The sequence below is a fragment of the Schistocerca cancellata genome, chromosome 9 (genome assembly GCF_023864275.1).
Source record: "Schistocerca cancellata isolate TAMUIC-IGC-003103 chromosome 9, iqSchCanc2.1, whole genome shotgun sequence".
Taxonomy (NCBI): Eukaryota; Metazoa; Arthropoda; class Insecta; order Orthoptera; family Acrididae; genus Schistocerca; species Schistocerca cancellata.
Genome location: NC_064634.1, coordinates 126,836,152 through 126,858,610, shown reverse-complemented (window position 1 = coordinate 126,858,610; position 22,459 = coordinate 126,836,152). Strand labels below are relative to the sequence as shown.

Below are 22,459 nucleotides of genomic sequence, written 5' to 3'. Positions count from 1 at the left end.
GTACCAATAATATTTACTTCAGTGATCTTTGTTGATGCTGTGTCCGTTTTTATTCATTGTTAGTATTATTTGGTGTTGTAACTGTGGACGTTAAATTATGACCCAATTGCCTACGATTTCGGAGAGTTATGAACGGTAAATATGCTTGTCTGAATCAGCATACCGTATTGTAACGAAACGTGTATTAAGCGAAACCAAGAGATTATCGCCATATTGTGACTTGGTAGTTTCTTTTGTTGTATTTTTTGCTGTTGATCACAGTAGAGTTCCTTAAATTTTACTTGACAGAAAAGGAAGTAATGTAAGGCATATGTGTATGATAGATCGCTGGTAGCTGTTGCATTGATATTTTTTCGCCGACTTCGATGACTGTTTTACACCCGCAGATTTGTTTACATTCCTTTGTCCGTAATCGTCCACTTGGCCCTTAGTCGTTTGCGTTCATGTTTTGAGGGTATTGTTAGAGAATATTTAGCTCAGTTGCCGAAATTGAGACGAATATTAGTATTATTGTGATTAATATTTCTCTTTGATATAATATCTTATCCCCTGTATAAGTTTTCGTCCATTGATAAAAAATGTTTCCTGGCAGATCATTAAAGGTATTGGTCTTCTAAAGAGTATGTTATCGAATTGAACGAGTGTAGCAATGCTAGTTTGTCAAATTAAATTAACCAGGGAAAGTATTCAAAACATTATGTAATTCTCGTAATCCCAATGTGTAGATTTGATGATCAGACCTAATTTTAACTAATGACTATTTTTGATTACTATCCTTGATTCGCGCAGGTTGACACGTGATACCTAATTTTAGTTGAACAGTAAACGTGAATAATCAAACATGAATTGGCAGACCCTTGAAGACATTACTAAGTTAAATGGGGCAGGGGTGGGTGGGAGGGCGGAGTTTTGTGTTCTTATGAACATCTGGAGCGTTTGAAGGGCCCATAAGAGGTACTTCGTGCAGCTCGTCCGTAGGTAACAATTTAAGCGCAGATGTTTGAACGTCGGCTGATACGTCCATTGTGCGTTATCAAACAAGAGCAAACTCAGTTCATTGCCTCGTTCGTAGCAGTGAACTCTTGATAAGCGTACGTTTCCAGATTAGTCTGTAGGTCTTGCCTGCAAGAACTGTTAGAGAACGATGGACTATGTCATTGACGCCCTCCTGTTGATACTGCGTTTATAACTTGCCCTAAAGTTTTATCTTCTAGCGGAATACTGTACTGAGGTGTGTGTGACACACTTTTTCTATCCGAGATATTCCGGGAAATCGAATAACTGTTTGGAAAAAAAGAAAAAATGAAGGTCCCTCTCTGTTACCAAACATCTTTATCTGTAACAAACCGCCAAAGTATGACCAGAACTGCTGACTAGAGATTTTTTGTTTAAAAAAGATTAAATAAAAATTACTAAAATAACAATAAAAAAGACAGTCTACCTATCTTCTATCTCTCTTGTACAACTTCACGTAGTTCCATGATCAGAAAACTAGTAGTGTAACTGATTTGTGTTAGGCAAATGAGAACCGTGTATTGTTATTCCAAGATAACCTGTTCTTCGACCAGTTCTATTCATCATTCTGCGAGCACATACGGATAGTGTCTATGCTAATGCAATTTTGACCCGTTATATTCGTGTGCATGATTCACAATTTCACACTACTGCTGGGAAAGGAGCAGCCTGTGCGTGTGATGAAAGGGTCGTTCCTGTTTTTTATGTACGACCTGTAATTTAGAGGTTGTACTTGAATCAGTTGGCGTCTTGTATTCTGCTCTATGGTTGGGTTACGTTTTCGATCGGCTGTAGCACCACATCAATACTGGGAGTTTGCGACTAATTAGGAATACTTTCTGTACTGACTGTTAGTTCGTCGTAATTTACATAGAAAATAGCAGTTTTTGTTGTTCTGCATGGAAGTGTGAAATACATTTGCCTTTATCTTCTATAGTACCGAATACTGTTTCCTGGTGAAGGAGGCATGTGGCCCGACAGTAGTCCGGCCTGTGTATGAATCTTTTGTTCAAAGTGACATTCTTCTAGCACACGATCCTGTTCAACCATCTGCTATATGCTGACCGCCAATTGTCGTATCCATTTAAGTGCGGATGAAAAGGCGACGAAATAGTTATTGACACTGTGCATTTAACAACAGCAAGCATTATTACTAAACTGCTCTCAGATTTAATTATTCCTTTTAATTGGTCCTTACGCCCAAAATCGAATCTTCTGATTTATGAGACCTTAATTAGTTGCAAAAATTCTTACCTAGGATTTGAGGCCAAAGGCGCGCACTTTCCATTCGACCGATGTACCTTTTTCACTTATTTTCTCCTCTGTTGCAACTGGAGTTATTCAGTCTCTCACATTGAAATTCCTGCCTTTTGTTTCAGTTGTTTTTTTGCTTCTGGTGCGTAAGCTTACTGGACGTTACCAACAGAAAATGTATTTTCTCTTCCTGAAATTCGTTCGCTGTCACACGCAAACGACCAGAACGTTACGTAAGGCATGGAGTGGCATTCGTGTGAAATAATGATTATTGCTGCAGCAACTGTACAACTGCTGTTCCCATGTCAGCTATTTTTGTACTCGTCGAAGTAGGCTGACTGGTGCACTCCTGCAGCATTTCTTTTGCTTTTGAAATAGCAAACGGTTGCTTATGCACTTCAGCAAGCCTTCTGTAAATAGAAATAATTATTAATCGCTCTATGCTGTTGATATTCTTTGTTAGGCCTGTAACTAATCTTACTTTTGACTACTGATTGTATCGACCAGCTGGGAAGAGCTGTCTTTCTGATCTCGTCTTCTTCCTTGTTCTACCCCCTTCCCCGTCTCCCACTAACTATATCCCTCTCCTCCAGGCTGTGGTCTCCTCCCCTCCCCCCCCCCCCTCCCAGTTCAACCCCACCACCACCATCACCACACGTATCCCAACCATAGGCTCAACCCCTCACATCATTTACTTGCTCTAAAATTGCTACTTCAGAAGTAACCAGCTTATCTTTAGAAGAGCTTTGAGGATGCGACTAGCAAGTTGTTGCATTTACTCCTTGGTTGCAGCTGTATCTACCTTGAGTTGCTTATCAGTCCGTCAACATTTTTTCTCGCTGGTGCCACTTTTCAGTGACGACGAGACGAAAACGTCGGCTTTCCATTCTAACTGAACACCAAAATATCTCTGAACCGACATGTAACTATACTGACACCACAGATGTAGAATCAGTATATCAAGCTGATAGAAATAGTGATTTCAGTTATTGATTTCAGTTATATGCTGTCTCTGTGTTTTAATGACTGGAAATCCGGAGCACACTTCGAAAGTTTTGGTATATAATCCAGCTAAATCCCAGATCGCACCAAAGAAGGCATCCATCGCGATATGGCAGAGGCAGCTTGTAGATAATAATGGCAATGTCACTTATTTATTCGAGATCGGCGTAATGATGGGTGACCTATACGTTTATCGTATTTATCGAATACTTTCTTAAAGAATACAGTCATTTGCAACAGATAATACAGTCATAAAAACATTACAAATTATATCTCATCATAATTGAAACGCGTAGTCGTTGCACATAAAGTGTGAATAATGTTACTATTCGTTGTTTGTTCATTGTTAATCACAAACATTAAAAAGTACACAAACGACATCAATCTTCTGCTGCAGTCACTCGTTTAAAATTTTCTGTGTGAATGCTAATGCTAATCGCTATGAATGCTAATCGCCTCTGCTGAGTTCTCATTCGTTATTCTCTTTCGGCTACCGTTGGTCCCTTGGCAACATTCCTTAGGTATATGTTGTGTGCATGTGTAGGTAGTGTAAAAAATTGACTTACTGTGCAAACTATTGATTTTGTGATCTTTTTAAGTAGGTCGTGTGCGCCAAGTTGGTGGAAAAATGCTTCAATAAACAGGAGCCGAAAGGTCACTGTTCCCTTAAAGTTAACATGTCATAAGATTACTTCAAAGTCAGTTGCATGTAACATTTCAGAAATCTTTAACCACACGGACGCTTCTGCATTTGGAGATCCGTCACACTAAACTCGGTGTTGCATGCCAGTTCACATTAAAAACTACTACAAAAGCATCCATACGGATCGATGTTATTCGACTGTTACCGAATATGCCTAATATTTGAAATTATGTTAACTACATGAGTATCATCCCATAAAATTTATGGCACTCTGTTATAATTGGAGCGAATGGTTTCGTATAGAATAGACTATTATGCGTGTGAATCATGCTTTTCTGACGGAAGACGATGTAAGCCCCAAATTCCACAGTCGGACACCACTTAACTTTTTTCCCACTGTTTCCCATTTCATCGTGAGGTAACTGCAGAGACTCTTGCGTTGTATTCTTCACGACTTATTTCCTATCTGTACCATTGCCTTCCCCCACCAGCTAAAGAACGACCTTTTCAGACTGTTGTTGCCGGCGAGTGACGCTTAACCCCCGTGGTGCATGAATTTCACTGCAGTGGACAACTTATAATGGTCAATTTTCCGGGGTTTTCAATCAGTCATGAGGCTGCAAATGCATGCAGGACACAACACCTGTAGGGAGTGCCCACTGCAGTGAACTGTGTGCATTCGCAGCTTCAGGACTGATTGAAAGTGCCTAAGAAGCGACCCTTAACAGTTGTCCACAGTAGTGGACGCTATGCGCCACAGATTTGCTGTACTGCCTTTTTGCTGTCATCTGCAAAAACGTCAAACTTTACATCTTATGAAACTGCAGGTTGTTACATCGCCTTCTCCCGCCTTCACTGCAGTTGCAGCAAATACCGGGTGATTTTAATGTGAAAGTGCGGCTACTCACGAAGATCCGGTGTGGGCTGTAATGATCATATGGCGACGAAAGTCAGGTGTATATTCCAATGCATTAATGCTAGAAAAAAATTAGTGGCCAATGTTCACCAGCAGGTGCAAATCTGGCGATTTACAGCATCTCGTCTTCGTGTCCGGTGCTTATATTGAACAAACTGTGTAATCGGCGGTTACTTATAAAATCAACATTTTTGCTTCCCTTTGTCACTCGTCCGACCTTTTCTGCCCGCGTCCCGTTCCTAATCCATTACAGACGGAAACATTTCTTTGCATCTTTCTTGCATTCACAGCACTAGTTCTGCTTAGTGTATTCATCTCTTGGTCTCCCTCTATGATTTTTACCCTCCACGCTGCCCTTCAATACTAAATTGGTGATCCCTTGATGCCTCAGAACATGTCCTATCAACCGATCCGTCCTTCTAGTCAAGTTGTGCCACAAATTCCTCTTCTCCCCAATACTATTCAGTACCTCATTAGTTACATGATCTACCCATCTGATCTTCAGTATTCTTCTGTAGCACCACATTTCGAAAGCGCCTATTCTCTACTTGTCTAAACTATTTATCGTCCACATTTCACTTCCATAGAGTGCTACATTCCACACAAATTCTTTCAGAAAAGGCTTCCTGACACCTAAATCTATACTCGATGTTAACAAATTTCTCTTCTTCAGAAACGCTTTCTTTGTCATTGCGAGTGTACAGTTTATATCCTTTCTGTTTCGACGACCATCAGTCATTTTGCTCCCCAAACAGTAAAACTCATCTACTACTTTAAGTGTCTCTTTCTTAGTTTAATTCCCTCAGCATGTCATGATTTAATTCGACTACATTCCGTTATCCTGGTTTTGTTTTTGTTGATATTCATTTTATATCCTCCTTTCAAGACACTGTCCATTCCGTTCAACTGCTGTTCCAGGTCCCGTGATGTCTCTGACAGAATTACAATGTCATCGGCAAACCTCAAAGTATTTATTTTTTTCCGTTGATTGTAATTCCTACTCGAAATGTTTCTTTTGTTTCCTTTACCGCTTGCTGAATATACAGATTGAATAACATCGGGGAGAGGCTACAACCGTGTCTCACTCCCTTCCCAACCACTGCTTCCCTTTCACAACCCTGGACTCATGTAACTGCCATCTGGTTTCTGTACAAATTGTAAATAGCCTTTCGCTCCATTTATTTTACCCCTGCCACCTTCAGAATTTGAAAGAGAGTATTCCAGTCAACATTGTCAAAAGCTTTCTCTAAGTCTACAAATGCTAGAAACGTAGGTTTGCCTTTTCTTAATCTACCTTCTAAGATAACTCGTAGGGTCAGTATTGCCCCAAGTGTTGCAATATTTCTACGGAATCCAAACTGATCTTCCCCGACGTCGGCTTCTACCAGTTTTTCCATTCGTCTGTAAAGAATTCTCGTTGGTATTTTGCAGCCGTGACGTATTAAACTGATTGTTCGGTATTTTTCACATCTGTCAACACCTGCTTTCTTTGGGAAAACATATTGTAAATATATGGCAAGCCTGATCGTTCCAAACAAACTGCAGCCCTTCCATGTCTCATGGATCATCGTACGGCAATATTACGTTAGCTGAGTTACGTTCCAAAAGATATTTGAATTTGTTACGAAATAGATCATTTATATACACTACTGGCCATTAAAATTGCTACACCAAGAAGAAACGCAGATGATAAACGGGTATTCATTGGACAAATATGTTATTCCAGAACTGACATGTGATCACATTTTCACGCAATTTGGGTGCATAGATCCTAAAAAATCAGTACCCAAAACAACCACCTCTGACCGTAATAACGGCCTTGATACGCCTGGGCATTGAGTCAAACAGAGCTTGGATGGCGTGTACAAGTACAGCTGCCCATGCAGCCCGTGATACAGTTCATCAAGAGTAGTGACTGGCGTATTATGACGAGCCAGTTGCTTGGTCACCATTGACCAGACGTTTTCAGTTGGTGAGAGATCTGGAGAACGTGCTGGACAGGGCATCAGTCGAACATTTTCTGTATCCAGAAAGGCCCGTACAAGATTGTAACATGCAGTCGTGCATTATCCTGCTGGAATGTGGGGTTTCGCAGGGATCGAATGAAGGGTAGAGCCACGGGCCGTAACACATCTGAAATGTAACGTCCACTGTTCAAAGTGCCGTCAATGCGAACAAGAGGTGACCGAGACGAGTAACCAATGGCACCCCATACCATCAAGCCAGGTGATACGCCAGTATGGCGATGACGAATACACGCTTCCAATGTGCGTTCACGGCGATGTCGCTAAACACGGATGCGACCATCATGATGCTGTAAACAGAACCTGAATTCATCCGAAGAAATGACGTTTTGCCATTCGTGCACCCAGGTTCGTCGTTGAGTACACCATCGCAGGCGCTCCTGTCCGGATGCAGCGTCAAGGGTAACCGCAGCCATGGTCTCCGAGCTGATAGTCCATGCTGCTGCAAACGTCGTCGAACTGTTCGTGCAGATGGTTGTTGTCTTGTAAACGTCCCCATCTGTTGGCTCAGGGATCGAAACGTGGCTGCACGATCCGTTACAGCCATGTGGATAAGATGCCTGTCATCTCGACTGCTAGTCATACGGGGCCGTTGGGATCCAGCACGGCGTACCGTATTACCCTCCTGAACCCAGCGGCTCCATGTTTTGCTAAAAGTCATTGGATCTCGACCAACGCGAGCAGCAGTGTCGCGATACGATAAACTACAATCGCGATAGGCTACTATCCGACCTTTATCATAGTGGGAAACGTGATGGTACGCATTTCTCATCCTTACACGAGGCATCACAACAACGTTTCACCAGGCATCGCCGGAACTGCTGTTTGTGTATGAGAAATCGGTTGGAAACTCTCCCCATGTCAGCACGTTGTAGGTGTCGCTACCGGCGCCAACCTTGTGTGAATGCTCTGAAAAGCTAATCATTTGCATATCACAGGATCTTCTTCCTGTCGGTTAAATTTCGCGTCTGTAGCACGTCATCTTCGTGGTGTAGCAATTTTAATGGCCAGTAGTGTATATGAGAAAGAACAGAGGACTGCCATGTGATACACAATGTCTGATTGGTTTAAATTCAGTGCGTATTCCATTACAGTGTAGAAAATCCTTCAGAGGTGCTATTTAATTGACATTTTTAAAGTTTGTTTTGCATTGCTTTGTAAGTGTGTAGCGGCAGACGACGGTGAGCTGAGACGGTGTGTTGGCGTGGTGTTGCAGGGCGGCGCAGCCGGACGGGCCGGTGCCGTACAAGGCGGGGCGGCCGGCGGCGCTGTCCCCCGGCAGCCGGCCCGCGCCCTACGCGGCCGCCTACCCGGGCCGCTTCGTGCAGCAAGCCGCCGCCGCAGCCGCCTACGTGCCCTTCCGGGAGGCCCTCTACAGCGTCCGAGCCACCGTCAGTATCGTCACTACATACCTACGTCACCACTCCTTTGCTGTGGTTTTGTATTTGCATTGCTCGTGCACTGAAGAGCCAAAGAAACTGGTACACCGGCCTAATATCGTGTAGGGCTCCAGCGAGCACTCACAAGGGAACCTCCCCATCGCACCCCCCTCAGATGTAGTTATAAGTTGGCACAGTGGATAGGCCTTGAAAAACTGAACACAGATCAATCGAGAAAACAGGAAGAAGTTGTGTGGAACTATGAAAAAATAAGTAAAATATATAAACTGAGTAGTCCATGCGCAAGATAGGCAACATCAAGCTAGTGTGAGCTAAGGAGCGCCGTGGTTAGCGTGAGCAGCTGCGGAACGAGAGGGCCTTGGTTCAAATCTTCCCTCGAGTGAAAAGTTTCCTTTCTTTATTTTCGCAAAGTTATGACCTGTCCGTTCGTTCATTGACGTCTCTGTTCACTGTAATAAGTTTAGTGTCTTTGTTTTGCGACCGCACCGCAAAACCGTGCGATTGTTATTGAAGTCGCGAGCTATATTTGCCGTATTCATATTGCCCACGGAATACATTTCACGTATTGAATGCACTCTCGTCCAAAGTAGCGAACAGTCAACTGCCAGCCAGGGAGCCTCGTTAGCAGGAATACTCTCTCCTCCGTGGGCTGTAGTCGATTGACGTCGTGTTTTTCGATGTTTGTTTAGGTGTAGCGTCCCCGTACTACGGCGCAGTTACCTCGCATCGGACGGACGGACAGATAATAATTGTCTGAAAATAAAAAATTAAACTTTTCACTCGAGGGAAGACTTGAACCAAGGACCTCTCGTTCCGCAGCTGCTCAGACTAGCCACGGGACCACGGCGCTCCTTAGCTCACACTCTCCTTCATGTTGCCTATCTTGCGCATGGACTACTCAGTTTGTATATTTTGCTTATTTTTTTCATAGTTCCACAAAACTTCTTCCTGTTTTCTCATTGATCTGTGTTCAGTTTTTCAAGGCCTATCCACTGTGCCAACTTATAACTAAATCCGAGGGGGGTGCAATGGGGAGGTTCCCTTGTCAGAAGTGCCGCAACACGACGTGGCAATGGACTCGGCTAATGTCTGAAGTAGTGCTGGAGGGAATCGACACCATGAATCCTGCAAGTCCATCCATTAATCCGTATGAGTTCGAGGGGTGGAGATCTCTTCTGAACAGCACGTTGCAAGGCATCCCAGATATGCTCAGTATGTTCATAACTGGGGAGTTACGTGGTCAGCGGAAGTGTTTAAACTCAGAAGAGTGTTCATGGAGCCACTCTGTATCAATTCTGGACGTGTGGGGTGTCGCATTGTTCTGCTGGAATTGCCCAAGTCCGTCACGCTGCAAAGTGGACACAAATGGATGCCAGTGATCAATCGGGATGTTTACGTACATGTCACCTGTCAAGTCGTATCTAGATGTTTCAGGGATCCCATATCACTCCAACTGTACACGCCCCACACCTTTACAGAGCCTCCACCAGTTTGACAATCCATTGCTGACTTCAGGGCCCATGGATTCATGAGGTTGTTTCCATACCCGTACACATCTAACCGCTTGATACAATTTGAAACGAGATTCATCTGCCCAGGCAACTGTTGTTGTTGTTCTCGTTCTCTTTGATCTACGAGGAGTTGGATCTTGTTCTCTTCTCAGATGGGAACAGATAAGATCTGATTGTAATTCTGGACATAGCCCTATATGGTGAAAGATAGGAACATGTAATGTAGCCAGAAACTTGAACATGAACGTTTTGGTAGTCTGTGTTGATGGGCCCAGACGAGCTGCAAAGCTTTGTGTCGTGCAGTCATCGTGGGTACACAAGTGGGCCTGCGGCTCCGAAAGCACGTAACAGTGATGTTTCGTTGAATGGTCTGCACAGTGACACTTGCTGATGGCCCAGCGTTGAAATCTGCAGCAATTTGCGGAGGGGTCAGTTCTGTCACATCGAACGATTGTGTTCAGTCTTTGTTGGTCCCATTCTCACAGGATTTTTTCCCGGAGTTTTGATGTTTTACCGGATTCCTGGTATTTGCGGTACACTCATAAAGTGGTCATACGGGAAAATCCCCACTTCATCGCTACCTCAGAGATGCTGTGTCCCATCACTCGTGTGCTGCCTATAAACCCACGTTCAGATTCACTTAAATCTTGATAGCCTGCCATTGTAGCAGTGGTAACCAATTTAACAGCTGTACCAGACACTTGTTGTCTTATATAGATGTTGCCAACTGCAGCGACATATTCTGCCAGTTTACATATCTCTGTATTTCAATACACATGCCTATACCAGTTTCTTTGGCGCTTCAGTGTATTACTGTCTTTAGGCCTTCACTTATATCAAACACTTATTTTTCATTGGGCACTTACATTGCCCAGTTAGGTGTGGACCACCTATCAGAAACTAGATTTACCACATGCTGTAGCATGGACTGCTGCGAGACATGCAGGAAGAGTGTCAGTGTGGTTCTGCAAGGTACCGACAGAGATGTGGAATTATGACAACTCCACTGCCGTGGCCTGCTGCATAAGGTTTCTTTGTTGAAGGTCTGTGTGGCGTGATCAGCCGCGTGGGGGTGGTCTCACAGTTTGTCATTTGGGTTTTGAGCCACGGAGTTTGGTGGCCAGGGGAGTACAGTAAACTCATCCCGATGCTCTTTGAACCACACACATACAGTGCAAGCTGTGTGACATGATGCTTTGTCCTCGTGGTAGATGACAATGCGCCGACTGCCGAGGAAAAACAAAAACTGCATGTAGGTGTGGACGTGCTCCCTGGGGATAAATACGTACTTGTATTGATCCAGCGTGACTTCCAGAATGACGAGATAACTCGGGGAATGCCACAAAAACATTCCCCAGACTGTAATGCTCCCTCCTCCGGTCCGCACCCTTCCGATGATAGTTGCGGGGTGTTTGCTTTAGAACATTTAACACCATATGTGCCGAGAGCCATCTGTCTGATGAAACATAAAATGTGGTTCAAATGAAAAGGCCACATGTCGCCACTCAGTGGATGTCCAGTTGTGTTGACATGCAAAGGCTATCCTTTGTCACCAATGAACAGCAGTGAGCACCGGTGCATGCTGCAGAGGCCCATGCACAGCAGCGTTTACTGAACGTTCACTGTGGAGGCACTGTTGGTAGCCCCTCGGTTCATCTGGGTGGACAATTGTTCAACAGTTGCACACCTATTCACCCTTACACCTCTTTGCACCTGTCGTTGACCTGAGCCATCTATGGCCCATAGTGCATTGCAGTTGCCTTGGTGCCGGGTTTGGATAGTGCCATTTGGCAACACACATTATACTTTACAGTTTAGCCATTCATAAATGCTTCCACCCTTGGCATTGAAGCCAATTATCATGCCCTTTGCAACATTAGAGATATTACTCGGTTACTGCATAACTGCACTGTTTTGTGTATCCCCTCTGCACGATTTATACACCCTCCACTGCAAGTGCTGTCACTTGTCGTCCTGTGAGTAGTTATTGCAAGTTGACATCAAATGTAGGTGGTGTTCAAATTAATATGACTGGACCATGTACCTATGTATATGCGATAATTGACAATACACAAGAATATAGAAGGTGTTAAAAAAAGTGTTGCATATTTTGAGATGAGGTAATATGGGTAAAAACAAGACAAAAAAGGCTATGGTATGAGCACTTGTCTATCTATGCTACTGTGAAACCTCTCTCTTCTACTGCAAATGTTTGCTCCTCTACTGCAAATGTTTGCTTTCCATATTTTGGGTGGAGATAGTGTGGACCAAAAGAACAACAACAACAAAATTTTTTTAAGTTTATCATGTTAACACAGGCTCTAAATCCACACGTTAAGAGCTGTGAGCGCTTGTTCATTAGAAGAGATGTGTTTCACGTTAATGGAGATGAGCAACTGCTTATAACTCTTTAAGGTATGCATTTTAGAGCCCTTGCTTACTGGACATTTTTGTCTGGTTTTGGTCTATATTACCACCTCTCATAATATGGATACATTTTTAACACCCTGGATAACAGCTCTACTTTCTGACTGTATCTTATGTATCATGTCAGTCATTGCTATAATGGTTGGACTCTCAACATTACCAGTCCAAAAGTTGGCGGTTCAGTCTACATTGGTTCTTAATCCTTTGAAATCAGTTTGAGTCTTTGGAAAAAATATTAAACTGCACATAGTCCACATTAAACTGTTGTTGTTGTTCTCGTTCTCTTTGATCTACGAGGAGTTGGATCTTGTTCTCTTCTCAGATGGGAACAGATAAGATCTGATTGTAATTCTGGACATAGCCCTATATGGTGAAAGATAGGAACATGTAATGTAGCCAGAAACTTGAACATGAACGTTTTGGTAGTCCAGATGATATTGTATGGTGAGGCATAATTTGCATGGTTGTATTGACGTCCAAATTTTTGAACACAGTACACTCACCAGTCGACATTATTGTAACTCCCTCCTCCTCTGTGCCTCCATTTCCCTCCACTATCAAACTGACAATTCGTTGATGTGTTGGGATGCCCTATCAGCTGATTCTTTCATTTTAAGTTAGGGCATAAATTTTACTTTCCCAAATTTCATCCAACACCTCATTCATTATCTGATTTACCCATATTTTTGTAAGGACTCTTCTGTAGCCATACATTTCAAAAAATTCCATTCTCTGCTTATATGAACAGTTTATTGCCCACATATCTCATGTGAACAGTGCTTCACTGCACTTTTCAGGAAAGACCTCTGAACATTTAAATATGTATTTGACCTAACAGATTTCTCATTTTCAGTAACACTTTTCTTCCTATTGACAATCTGCATTTCATAACCTCTAAGTAACCTAAATAATAAAACCCATTTTCTACCATATCTATTCTTTATCTAATTACCTCAGCATTGCATGATTTAAGTCAACTACTTATCAAGACATTATCCATTCCATTGTACTGCTCTTTCAAGTCCTTTGTTGTGTCTGACAGAATTACATTGTCATCATCAAACCTCAATGTTCATGTATATAAAATAATTTTGAATATTAGGCTACATCATTATAAAATATTAAAGCAACTATGTTTCCAGTCTTTCGTTTGGCTTTGTAGCAGCCCTCTTCAGGGCAGTTAAACACCGTGAAGAAGACTGATGGAAGTTAGTCGAAACAAGCAATTTAGTTGCTTTAGTCTTTCATACTGACGTGGCGTAATACACCATTTTCTTTTTTATTCAAAATGACACTTGCCATGGAAGCCTACTATCGATCACCTCAAGGTTTTTATATCTCCTACCTAGATTTTAATTTGCATTAAAATTTTCTCTTTGATTTCCTTTACAGGTTGCTGTGTATAGAGATTGAATAACATTGGGAATAGGCCGGAATATTGTCTCGATCCCTTCTCAACTACTGCTCCATTTCATATTCTTTACTCTTATAACAGCAGTCTGGTTCCTATACTAGTTGTACATAACCTTTTGCTTCCTGCATTGTATTCCTGCTAATGTCAGAATTCCAAAAAATGTATACCAATCAACATTTTAAAAACCTTTCTCTAAAAATGCTCTAAACATAGGTTTACCATACTGCACTCTATCTTCTCAGAAGAAATTTTAGGATCTTTATTGCCTCTTTCATTCCTGCATTTCTCCAGAATTCAGACTGATCTTCAGTGAAGTTATTTTCTTCCAGAATTTCAATTCTTGTTTAAATAGGTCATCAATATTTTGCAACCATGACTCATTAAACTGATGATTCTCTAATATTCAAATGCACCTGCATCTGTGTTCTTGGCATTTAGAATTATTACATTCTTCTTGTAGTCAGACGGTATGTCACAGGTCCGATACATCTTGCATAGCAAGTGGAATAGTTATGTCTTGGTATGTGTTACTAAGGATTGTAATAATTCTGAAGCATTGTTGTTTATTCCAGGTGCCTCGTTTCAAATTGGGTCATTCAGCACTCCTTCCACCTTTCAGTCTTCTGTTCTTTGCTTAGTACTGGCTAGGGATCTAAGTTCTTCATATTCTATTTTATGGGCATTGAGCTTTGGTATAAGGCATTGTTCTGTGCCATAGAAGATGTCTTCAACATTATGAAGCACAGAAATAGGCCTTAGAAGACAACCAAGAGCAAGGTTAAGGGTCCAGGTGATGTCACCATTTGTACCTTATTTAAGATGTTCAAAATGAAGCATTTTCTTTTTGATATATCTGGAAGAAATCTTGCTGTGTTCTATAAGATCAATACATGTCCCTTGCATTTCACAGATATAGTACTTCTGCTTCAATTTAAGTGTTCATCCTGGTTTGCACCATCATCGCTAACTGAAGAACTGAAAGGGATTTCTAAGTAATATAGAACCACATACAGAAGGAATTAGAACAGACCTGAACTGATGTGTCATTGATGAGGCTTTACATGCAGTGTAATTTGGTTCAGTCCTAGACCAAGTTTTTGGCCAAATGATAAATAACTTGGGAATCCGTGTTAATTGTGGTGATAGTTTTCATTACATTTTTTGTTATAGTACACACAGACACTGATCATCCATGTACAGATGATTGTAAGATAATGGGAACATGGAAGAAATACAGAGAAAACAATAGTTGCTTTAACTCTTGACCTATTCACTCTAGAAATATGGTAGTAAACAATGGAAATGGAAAAACACAAATGGGAGAACATTCTGCAAAAGAATTTGAAACTAAGTACACAACTGCAAAGGTTCCAATCTGTACTTGTCTGATAAATACAGTACATTGAGCATTTGCTTGGAATTCCTAATATGTACAATAACAGAGAGAGAGAGAGAGAGAGAGAGAGAGAGAGAGAGAGAGATAAAATTTCCTCTAGAGAGAGAGGTAGAGAGAGAGATCGATCTAAAATTTCCTCTTTTTTTTCTCCATGACTTTTACTATGTCTTTGATTCTGTTATCTTTGCCTTCCTCTTCATCTGTCCATAGGAAGATTCCCAACTCTATCTCTGTTCTTTTGTCAGCTGGAAATCCTTGCCAGCTTAAGAACATCATTTTATGGATTCTGTTTCATCCCTTCTGTGTCCTTTGTGTATGACAGAAGACATATGGTGTGTGTGTATGTGTGTGTGTGTGTGTGTGTGTGTGTGTGTCATCTTTTCCTTTGCTGTCCATCCCCATATGTTGTTAATTTTTCACTGTTACTTTGGTGGGCTTCAACTCAATAGTTGAATATCTTAACAAGGACTGTTAGACTAGCTTAAGTAAAAATATCTGTTACATTTCAGTTTTGACAGAACTTGGTAACAACAGTCAAGATTAGGTATTTTGTGTCTGATAAATTTTATGAAAAGTGCATAACTGTCTTTCATTTTGACAGTTGCATTAATTCTGTAAATTTTTGCAATTCAAGTTTACTTTAATGCATTCACATATTTCGACAGACTCCTGGTAAATGACCAGGGAAGTGAATATTACATTCAGATATTTATGTTATACTTTCTTACATGTTGCACACTCACAAGAATCATATCATTTTTGGGTGCATGGCATGAGAACGTATTCCAATCTAATCTAATCATAACAAAGACACACACACACACACACACACACACACACACACACACACACACACGAGCTTACTGAAATGTTTGACATGGAACCCTCCAGTAAGTCATAGCTGTTGCTACTAAACTGTGATCACCAACTTTGAATATCTTGCTGTGTATAGCACTCTGTGTCACTACAAACACAGACTCACTCTATAATGGTTCATTATCAAAAGGTATCTTTAATAGTTTTGAATCACCCATGCTAAAATGATGTAGAATATCTTCAGTATATGCTTGCTGTGAAATAACCAAGAGAAACTGTAGTTGTTCTATCTGTGGATGCCTAAAAATGAGTCTAAAGAGCCCACTGTTATTTTGAATTCTGACTGTAACAAACCTAAAAATGAATTCACAGCATGTGTGGCAGATCCTGCAATGAGACTATTATTGACATAAATACCAGTTAGCAATTTTTCGGTTTTGCTGCATTGAATATAAATGTGGATCTGCTGTCAAATGTATAAATCCATTTTCTTCATGAATGAGTCAAATTTATTTTTCCAACAATGAGGTGATTGCTTAAGTCCGTATAATGATTTCTTGAGGTGACAGACATGACCTGACTTGTCATTGAATCCTCCTGGTTGACTGATACAGATTTCTGTGTCCAAGTTTCAAGTTTTCTTCATCTGCAATTGCTCTTAAGGTACAAATAGAATCATGACTAGCAACTGGAGTAGAATTTTCATCATAATCAAATTCTACACTTTAAACAAACAAATGAGCACAGTATCAATCGGTCGATCCATCGGGCTTATATTTTACACATACTACCCATCAGTTATCGATAACATGTTTCCCTTTAGGTAGTTCTACCAAATTCCAGTTATCATGTTCTTTAGAAGCCTTTGCTTATTCTTTCATTCCATTATACCATTTATTGGAATCATGACTCTTTAGCTTTGTTGAATGTTGTTGGAATTTTCATGGAGTGCTTTTGTCAAGCATATTAATGTATTTCTTTCTCGAGACCGATGTGCCCAGTAATCTAATTCATAATCACTAAATCTCACAGGTTAATGTATTTTACAAACTGGGTACAATTTTGTAATTCACCCAAACATTGTTGGTTACTAATCTCCAATTGTTCGATAGCAGACTTACCTTTCACATTCGATCACGAGTTATGAATCGAGTCACTTTCCTCTTCTGTTTCTTCAAGTACAGAATTAAACTCCAGTCAATTGAGTTTCCAGTTGTACGTAACTTCTCTGGTGGATAATCAACACTGCACGATTTCATTACACAATGGTTTGATAGGCTCCACAATTTTATGATCATCTTTGTAAACAACTGAAACACTTTGCCAGTCCACAACTTGGAAAGTGATTTACCTCGAACGCTTGACTTCCCAGCACATTTGAGTAGAATAAAAGCTGTGTCACATGCATGAGCCCAAAATGATTTAGGTGACTTGCAAGAAGATAACATGGAATAAGCTAATTCTACTGTGTGCCAATTTGTGTGGTCAGCCACACAATTCTGCAGGGGCATATCCACACACATAAGACGGAACTCAATACTATGGTCTCATAGCACTACAGATACCATGTTATAATTACACACTCTTCGACTACCAGATCAAAACACTAGCAGCAGCACACTCCTTCAAAACTATTTTCAAATTGTTAGCTACTAGAGATTTATTCCACATGAAGTATTTTTGAGCAAAACAAAAATAATCATCTTTGAAAATCACACAGTAGTCACCAGCAAGAAAAGTTTTAAACTTGAAATTTAGGAAGAAAGTAAGGAAACTGCAACACAATCAAGTGAAATAACAGCCTGCAGGACAAACAGAAAAACTTTAGCCTAGATCTCATGCTTTTGGTAAGGAAGCAGCCATCTTAGGCAAGAATTAAAATGGCCAAAGGAAAACCTGAATCATATAAAATGCACAGATCATTCGTGGAGGAGAAACAGAATGAGCTGCACAAAAAATTAAGAAGTCTTTGATTATTAATGTTTCACCTTGCTGTATATTTCAGGAATAGTTGCAGCAAGTGATTATTATTGAGGGAACATAAATCAAGTTCATGTATGAGAGTAAATGTTACTTTTTTAATTAACATAAAAAGTGAAGAAAGTACTTTTGGAGCATGTCACAAAGGTCTTTTGATGGCATATAAATAATGAGAAAAGACATGTTTAAATTTGTTTCACACGTTAAAGAAAATGTAATATATTTTGGAAGGGACAAGAGAATGCTACAAAATATAAATAAATGATTTTGAAGAAAAAATAAATGAGAACTATTAATCGGAAGAAATGGGACTTCATTATAGCTTTATAACAACAATCTAATAATTTGTAGATTAAGCGATAACATACCTGAGACATTTAACATAGAATTTTTCTACCCTACAGCGTACCAGAGCTTTCAGATATTTATTTATTTATTTATTTATTATTTTTTGCAGTTTTAATATTCCTGTAACCCATTTTTTTAATTTTTTTAATATCGTTTGGTACAATTAAGTTGTGATGATGAGCATTAATAAAAATAGTGTTGGGAACTTGGACTGGTGGCATTCATCCTTGGCAAGCATCTGCTTCTTGCCAGTGACCCAGCTGAATTAAAATTCACAGCAGGTCCAGTGCTGGCACTGCCCCTGGGAGGAGCGTGTGCTCTTTGCAAGTTAATGACGTGACAGAGATGGTCCTCTATAAAAGGAGAGTTTTCCTTCAGTGATTTATGCACCTATACGAATATCCTGTGCAAAAAAACTTAAGTAATTACTGACTACAGTTCATGATTGCCACAATGGAAGATAAATGCCCCACCCTCTCTCTGTTTCCTAGGTGTGTTTAATTACTTGTCCTTTTGGCTTTGCAGAAGAGGAACAGCACATGAACTTCTTGGTAAAACACTGCAGTATAGGATAATTAAAGTGATACCTCTGGTAATTGTACGCTAGTGACAAATAGATATACAAGTTCAGGACCATCTCCTCAGACTAGAAATTGTATTTAGCAGTAATTTTAAGGAGCTGAATTGATGGTTCATTAGCTTAATTGAATGTATGTGCTAAATTTTTAATGAGTACTGCATTCATTGTCTATAATTTTGAATTGCATAAGCATTGTGTAAATGATATTGGCAAATAATGAAAATCTCTCAAGATATCATTGTATCTACATTACTAACTTAACAAGCTCTTACGTGGCAGAAACCCGAAGTTAAAACCCCTATAAATTGAAAAGAAAATTAAAAATGTCTTATCAGCTACTCCTTATAGTAGTTATCTGATCATCTAGATTAATCTACTGAAAATTTCTGTTAGCTGCATGGCAAAGCAGCAATGTTTGGTGGAAAAATGTCTCTGTTCTTATGACTCATAGACAACAGTTCTGTGATGAATATTAGTGTGTTTATATAGATGTTAATCAGGTAATAGAACATAAACAGCAACTATTTCATTTAACTAAGGAAGCAGCAGTGTGAGTAAGCATGGATAGTTTATAGCAGTCTATCAAACAATGAAAAATCTGGTATGAAATAACAATATGTCTTAGGATAAATTGCCACTCAAGACATAGAGGAGGTATTCAGCAGCAGACAGACACATACAAAAGTTTGCTGTTGGATGTTATTTTAGCTATTGGACAACTACAACACTGGTCACTTATTCATGGTTTTACATGTATGAATGTGTTATCTGAGTAAGGACATTCTCCAAGAGCGAAGTAACGCCTAACAATCTACTTTTATATTTGCCTGTACACTTCTCATTGTCTCCTATGTGTGGTGAATAGCAGTGTATACTAATTCCTATTGTTACACCAGTTTATGATAATTAACAGTTGATGTAGCATCTGGCAGAGCTGCTTCACTTTGTGTTTCCAGAGGGAAGTGATGCAGTGGTTAGCTCAGTGGGTTCACACTTGGGAGGATTATGGTTCAAATGCCCATCCGACCATCCAGACTTGTGTTTTCTATGTTTTACCTAGAAGTTGGGATAGTTCCTTTCCAAAGAGGACAGCCAGTTTCCCTTCTCATTTGTTCATTATCTGAGCTTGTTCTCTGTCTTTAAGGACCTCACTGTTGATGGTATGTCCTTCTTTCCTATTTCTGAAGAAGCTTCTTCATGTTGGGATCTACAGACCACAATAAATGAATGAATAATTGAATAAGTGATGAGCTAACTGGTAGAATAATTTTTAAATGACTGTTCTTTACGTGAGTCTTGACTTTTTTGTAGAACTTTTACAGTATACAGTAAATAGCAAAAAATCTTTCATAACTCTTAGGAAGGTAGTCAGACAAAACTGTTAAGATGTTTTACTGACTAAACTTTTTGTCCCAACAGCCGGAACGGCCTCCACCGCCGGCACAGCCCCCACAGGCGCCTCCGCCCCAGCCGCCACCTCCATCGCAGCAGACGTCTCGCCAGGCCCCACCTCCGCAACCGCAACCTCCCCAGCAGCAAGCACAACCGCAGCAACCACCGCAACAACCGCCTCCGCCGCCACCTCCCCAGCAGCAACCACCACAGCAGCCACCTCCTCCACCTCAACAGCAACCACCTCAGGCACAGATCGAGTACCTGCCCCCACCTTCGCAGCCTCGTAACCGAATTTCATTGTTGCATCCTCAGGAGTTCCTCAGGCCCCTGCCACAGGGGGCACGCCTCCAACCTCCGTAAGTGATCTACGATATTAAAGTATATGTTTTAACAATAATGTAGATTAATGTGTGCAAACATAAATGTTGGCCAGATGTTTTATATGAGGAAAATTGTTTATAATACACATAAAGGACATGTATATTCCCTCGACAAAAATTAGAGATGCAGTGCAATACTTCCATGTCTTTTTACTTTTGCTGTGATAACTTGAAACGGGGATTTGATTCCCCTTAAAATATTGTTTTCTAAGAGGTTTGGTGAACTATGTTAAGATGGCTGGTGGATTGTGGTTTATAATACATTTGTAGTAACAGTGACACAAACAAGGCCATGATTTAATGATATCTTAAAAAGTAAATATTTTGGAAAGAGGAAGAGATAAGTTTATTAGTTTGGTTGATCAATGAACTAGAAATTTGGTGATTAATGGTATAATTATAAATAATTTTTTGTGAAAAAAAATGTTTTTAAGTATAATTGTTTGATTGTTCAGTGGACTAGAATTTGGCGATTGTTGGTGTTGTCCCAGTGCTGCTGCATGTGTAATAGCATATTTTTACTCAAATGCATTATTGTTTCATAACAGGTATAGGACACACAGGAACATTGACTCCTTTGTAATTTTCTTATTGTTACCTTCACTGAGCAAAAATTCTTAGCCTCCTGTTTCTGCTGGTGTTTTTGCATATACTGGTGTTTTTTATATTGGACTGCCTTCCCCATTTGTGTATTTCAATGATGATCGTTTTATTCCAACTGAATATTGATGCAGCTTAATTTTCGGTAATGGCTTGTTCTTTTATGGAGGAGATGACTAAACAGGTTTCCTGCCGATTTTACTATGCAATATTTAGCTAGAGTAACCAGAAATCATTTATACCTGAAAAAAAAATAGTTAATGCGGTTTCTAACAGTGGCTGCACTTAGTTAGTTTATAACTTGATTCATTTCACACTGGTGAAACCTCATGAATGAATGAACGAATGAGTGAAAAATTGACATACATGTACATACATCCACCATCTTTGTAGGTCTGAGAATTGGTGACTTGTGTGAACTGTAATGCTTTATTCTTTTCTGTCGACTGCCACAGTTGCAGCACACATTAGACTGGCAGCTAGTTCATCCATTTAAGTCACAGCATCTGAATGTAATGTAAGAGTAATAGGTTAATGTTCAGCAGTCATGGAAATGTTGCTTGCTGTAGTCAAGTATCACCTTGTAATGAGTCTGTGATTGCAAGGAGATGTTTAACTGTCTCTCTCTTTTGGCTTTAGGAATGTTAACACGTTTGGTGACACCATCTCTGGTGGGCCACTTGTGCGCGTGCAGTGGACTGAATGGTTAACTTCAATGCCAGTTACCTCTGAAACGCTGCAGTGTATTGAATTCTTTTTCTTAATAATTATTTCTCACTGCAGCCTACCCTGCAACACCTGTACAAGCTTTCCAGACAGTTTCTGACAACCCTATATATATAATGTGGAACTAGTTATCAGCCATGTGTGTATTGTGACTTTGGGGGGGGGGGGGGGGTTATTGTAAATCAGTTGATGTGTTTGTTTCGTGAGTATTGTTGTTTGTTATGAAACATGTAGTGAGACTTTCTATGAGATTTGTGCCAGATGTTCAGCTGAGATTTAAAACTAAACAATAGTTGAGAATATTCTTCATGCCTGAGCATCTCGCAAAGAGGTAATCCAGTGTCAGCAGAGTCATAACGTAAATGGCACTCCTGATCACAGGAAACTCAACTTCTTTCTTGTTCTGAATCTGTGGGACTGATTGATAGGTATGATTTGTTTGAACCTGTGTACTCTCATAGGCACAACAGAACATGCAGTGCCTGCTAGACTGTATATCTTATCCTTGATTGTTCATTTTAAACTTTTAGTAGCTAGTTTTTCTACATTCTGTCGAGTACCGTGCACAGTATTTGTAATAAGATTTAACAGCTCGTAGATGCACTTTCAGTAAGCAGTTCAGAATTTTTCTAA

General features: G+C 40.3%; 2 protein-coding genes across 2 annotated transcripts in view; both read left to right on the top strand.

Moving 5' to 3' along the window:
• The first annotated feature begins 8,167 nt into the window (after window positions 1–8,167).
• LOC126101091 (nuclear receptor corepressor 1) overlaps window positions 8,168–22,459 on the top strand; it is a 266,318-nt gene continuing 252,026 nt past the window's right edge. The window contains exons 1-2 of the mRNA XM_049911770.1: window positions 8,168–8,244; window positions 20,145–20,476. The gene's annotated coding sequence lies outside the window, so the exon portion shown is untranslated. The remainder of the gene's footprint in view (window positions 8,245–20,144; window positions 20,477–22,459) is intronic.
• Window positions 20,000–20,480, top strand: LOC126101225 (proline-rich protein 2-like). The gene is made up of 2 exons (XM_049911916.1): window positions 20,000–20,014; window positions 20,145–20,480. Exons 1-2 carry the CDS (start codon window positions 20,000–20,002, stop codon window positions 20,478–20,480), a joined length of 351 nt encoding a protein of 116 aa, XP_049767873.1.